Source organism: Myzus persicae, unplaced genomic scaffold (genome assembly GCF_001856785.1).
Source record: "Myzus persicae strain clone G006 unplaced genomic scaffold, MPER_G0061.0, whole genome shotgun sequence".
Taxonomy (NCBI): Eukaryota; Metazoa; Arthropoda; class Insecta; order Hemiptera; family Aphididae; genus Myzus; species Myzus persicae.
This window is the reverse complement of record NW_019101472.1, coordinates 2,055-6,624: the sequence shown is the minus strand read 5'-3', so window position 1 is coordinate 6,624 and position 4,570 is coordinate 2,055. Positions and strand designations below refer to the sequence as shown.

The 4,570-nt window shown below is 27.7% G+C and overlaps 1 protein-coding gene across 1 annotated transcript; it reads left to right on the top strand.

Moving 5' to 3' along the window:
- Positions 1 to 352: 352 nt before the first annotated feature.
- Positions 353 to 2,331, top strand: LOC111029276. The gene is made up of 4 exons (XM_022308238.1): positions 353 to 385; positions 485 to 2,000; positions 2,097 to 2,165; positions 2,264 to 2,331. The coding sequence occupies exons 1-4, from the start codon at positions 353 to 355 to the stop codon at positions 2,329 to 2,331; spliced, it is 1,686 nt and encodes a 561-aa protein (XP_022163930.1).
- Positions 2,332 to 4,570: the final 2,239 nt, after the last annotated feature.

The window sequence follows — 4,570 nt, the reverse complement described above, 5'->3', positions numbered from 1 at the left end:
TGGGGGAATGGCGGCCAGTGGGTAATACCGGTCAGTGACATATCTCATGAAATATGATAGCTAAAATTTAGATTTTCACGTTATTTGATAAGTGTTGTTATCAAAACCTAATATCAGATGTCTCAAAATGATAAACACAATTTTTCCCACCAAAAGTTGGTTATCAATTTTATTATCACTTTTGATCTAATATTTTTCAAAACCGAAAATCATCTGAAGGTAAGAGTTTTAATTTTTTTTTCTACATTAATGGTTGTATTTACCTCTAAATATTATGAGGATTACAATTATGTGATCATGATTCACCTAAATAGTATGGTTTTTAAGTAAATGCATGTATTTAAAAATAACTATGAAAGGGGTATTACCGGCCAAATGTGATGAGGTAATTGCGGTCAAATTTTGTCTGACTGTCATTACCCCGCCTCAAATAAATTATATTAAATATTAGGTATAATTTTAATAGGTTAATAATTTATTTTAGATGCCACGAACATACATTAGAAAAACAACTAAAGGTAGTTGGAATACCGAAGACTTAGTACAAGCCATAAATGTTGTTGCTAATAAAGAGATGAGTATGCGTAAGGCTGCTAAAAAATTCAATATACCATACAGTACTCTCCAAGAAAGAATAAACCACAGTAATTATCAACCTCCAAGATTAGGTTGTATGTCAGTGTTTTCATCATCAAACGAACAAGAAATTGCTGATCATGTAATTAAACTAGCTAATCTTTTTTATGGTTTGACCCCTTTACAACTAAGAGCAGCTGCCTATACATTTGCTGTTAAAAATAATATTAAAAACAAATTTAATCATCATCATAAGGTTGCTGGTGTTGATTGGTTTCGAAATTTTATTAGACGGAATCCTTCTGTAACTGTAAGAAAACCTGAAGCCACTAGTATGAGTCGAATTACTGCATTTAACAAAACAGAGGTTTCACTATTCTTTCAAAATCTTGAAAAAGTAATGGAAAAATATAATTTTACTCCAGCTAATATTTATAATATGGATGAGACAGGGATTAGTACAGTACAGGATCCAGGCAAAATTATTGCTCCAAAAGGCCAGAAAAGAGTGGGCTCTATTACTAGTTGGGAAAGAGGAAAGAATGTAACAGTAATCTGTGGAATGAGTTCATCTGGAACATTTATTCCACCAACTTTTATTTTTCTTAGGAAAAGGATGAGCAATCAATTAACTAAAAATGGTCCTCCTGTAGCATTATATCAATGTACAAAAAATGGTTGGACTAATGAAGAAGTTTTTCTTGAATGGCTCAAACATTTCAATTATTATGCAAAACCATCACAAGAATATCCTGTCTTATTAATATTAGATAACCACAACAGTCATATTTCCATGGCAGCCTATGAGTTTTGCAGATCAAAACATATTGTTATGTTATCATTACCACCTCATACTTCCCATAGACTACAGCCATTAGATGTTAGTTTTTTTGGTCCACTAAAAGCTGCATTTAAAAGAGAGTGTGACTTATATATTAAATCACATTGCCTAGTAAAAATAACACCATATGATTTAGTAGAGTTATTTAATAAAGCTTATTCTTGTGTAGCTACAATACAGAAAGGGATTTCAGGGTTTGCCTCAACGGGCATTGTGCCACTGAATCCGAATATTTTCACCGATGAAGATTATTTTGCTGCTGCCACATTAAATTGTGATGATCCAATTAATGTAATTGAAACCCCTAATACTTCAAACTCAACTCCTCAATCTTCTAAGAATGCTGATGATTCTCTTGTTTCACCTCAAATATCTCAAAGCCTGGTTAGTATTGAAGAATTAACACCAATTCCTAAAAAAATGCCGATAAAAATAGTGAGAAGAGTAGCTGCTAAACAGCACTCCACTTTGATAACAGGTACTCCCATGAAAGATAAACTGCAAGAAAGAGAAAAAAAAAGAAAAGAAAAGTCAACAAAAACAGAAGCAAAACTTCAAAAAATAAGAAATTCTAAACCTAAATGTAAGTAAATATAGTTTGGTAGCTTACCAAGCTAAAAAAAATATAATATATTATAATATAATATATTATTTTCATTTTATTTTTTTATTTTTTTAGGCACAAAAAAAGATAAAATCACAAAACGAAACCTTTTTGATGATTTTGAAAATGATTTAAAACACAAATGTAAGTAGAATCAGTATTTAATTAAATTATTAAGATGGATAGGTATATTTTACTAACTACAAAAAAATATGTAATCAAATTGGTTTGTGTTTTTATAGCTGAAAAAAAAAAGTCTCTGCAAAAAGACTTTTTGATCAATCAAGTGATGATGAAAGTGTTGATATAATGGAGATATGTGATGATGATAGTGATGACAACATCAATGATGGCAGTGAAGTATGTTTAATTTGTGAAGAGTATGGTAAAAATGAAGTTTGGTATCGGTGCACTAGTTGTGGGTTTTGGGTACACGCTGATTGCAGCGATGCAGATTCACCAGAAGGCTACATTTGTGATATATGTAATCGATATTTAAGAAAGACTGAAATGAATAATTAAGTTCCTGATATTTGTATACTAAATTATACCTAAGTGTTAACTAGTATTTGTTATTATTAATTGTTAAATTAAATGAAAAGACTTGTCTACATAAGAGCTATACATATTATAATTTGTTTTTTTTTTTTTACCAAGCAGGAGAGAACTGCAATTTATATATTCTATTTAAAGTTTACTTATTATATGAAAGTGATAATGTTATTATTAATTGTTAAATTTGATGAAAAGACTTGTCTACCTAAGAGCTATACATATTATGATTTGTTTTTTTTTTGTTTACCAAGCAGGAGAGGACTGCGATTTATATATTCTATTTGAAGTTTTATACATATATTATAATTTGTTTTTTTTCTACCAAGCAGGAGAGGACTGCAATTTATATATCCTATTTGAAGTTTACTTATTATATGAAAGTGATAATTTTATTATTAATTGTTAAATTTGATGAAAGACTGTTTACCTAAGTACTATAATACATACTATAATTTGTTTTTTTTATTTTACCAAGTATGTGGACTGAAATTTATATATCTATTCTATTTAATGATTATTATATTATGAAAGTACATATTTACCTGCCTATATTTTATATATTAGGTAACTTATATTTGTTTATTAAAAATATATAATCTGATGTACAAAATACAATGCAAAAAATAATTTTAATTGAAATAAATTAAAAGTTTGTTCGCTTTTTGGTACCTAAGATATATTTTTTTATACTTTTAAAATGTATTGATACAAAAATTACACATTTCTAATGCATTTTAGTAATTCTTAATATTGATAAATATCTCTGTACAGATGACATCATATTTTAATTATAATTTGTAAGATTTTTAGAAAGTTATATTTTGTCCTTTACTTTTACATGTATTTTTGTGTGACTGGTATTAACCCACTATATGGGTAATACCGGTCATTTGCGTTTTTTTAAAAAATGAAAAAAAAAAATATTACACTTAGCTTTAAAAATTTGAAACTTATACATGTAGTAGCTAACAACTTTGTAGTTCTAATGTTAGCAATAGTAAAATATTTGGTTCATTATTACCGGAGATACATGAACTCCCGCTTAGGTGGCCACCATTCCCCCATCTTCCCCTATACTTTGCTGTGTTTATATTCCACCTCGTTCAAATATCATTATGTATGAAAATTTATTTTTTGCTCTTAATGAACTTTATCAAAATAATCTTAATTCTAAAATTATTATATTAGGTGATTTTAATTTACCATCGTTAATTTGGTCTAATACTTCCTTACCTGTTAATTGTAATTCTAATATTGAATCTTATTTTATTGGTATGTTATCTCATCTAAATTTAAATCAATATAATTTTATTCGTAATCACAATAATGTTATTTTAGATTTAGTATTATCAGATGTTCATGTTAATGTCTCTAACGATCCTGATCCATTATTACCAATCGATAATCATCATCCCGCGTTAAATATATCGTTAGACTGTAATCAATTTGAACTATTACAATTACCTGAATTAGTTTATGATTTCAAAAACTGTAATTATATTAATATTATAAATTTTTTAGGTGACTTAATCTCTGATCAGGTTTTTAATTCAACAGACATTAATATTCTTATTAATCAATTATATTCAATAATATATAAAGCAGTTGATAATTTTGTTCCATTGAAATTTATGTTCCAAAATTCTTTCCCTACTTGGTATTCTAAAAAGCTTAAATTGTTGATAAGAGAAAAAAAAATTGCTCATTTATCCTACAAACAAAATAATAATATAATTGATTACAACCATTTTTCTCGGCTGCGAGCTAAATGCAAAAGTCTAGCAAAACTTGATTATTACAACTACACCATTAAATCTCAACAATCTATTAAACATAATCCTAAAGAATTTTGGAAATTTGTAAATAACAGAAGAGATAAAAATGCTTTACCTAAAATTGTCAATTATGATTCTGTTTCTGCTAATAATGGCCAAGACATTGTTAACCTTTATGCATCTTATTTTTCCAAGGCTTATTGTAATTCTACTCATAGT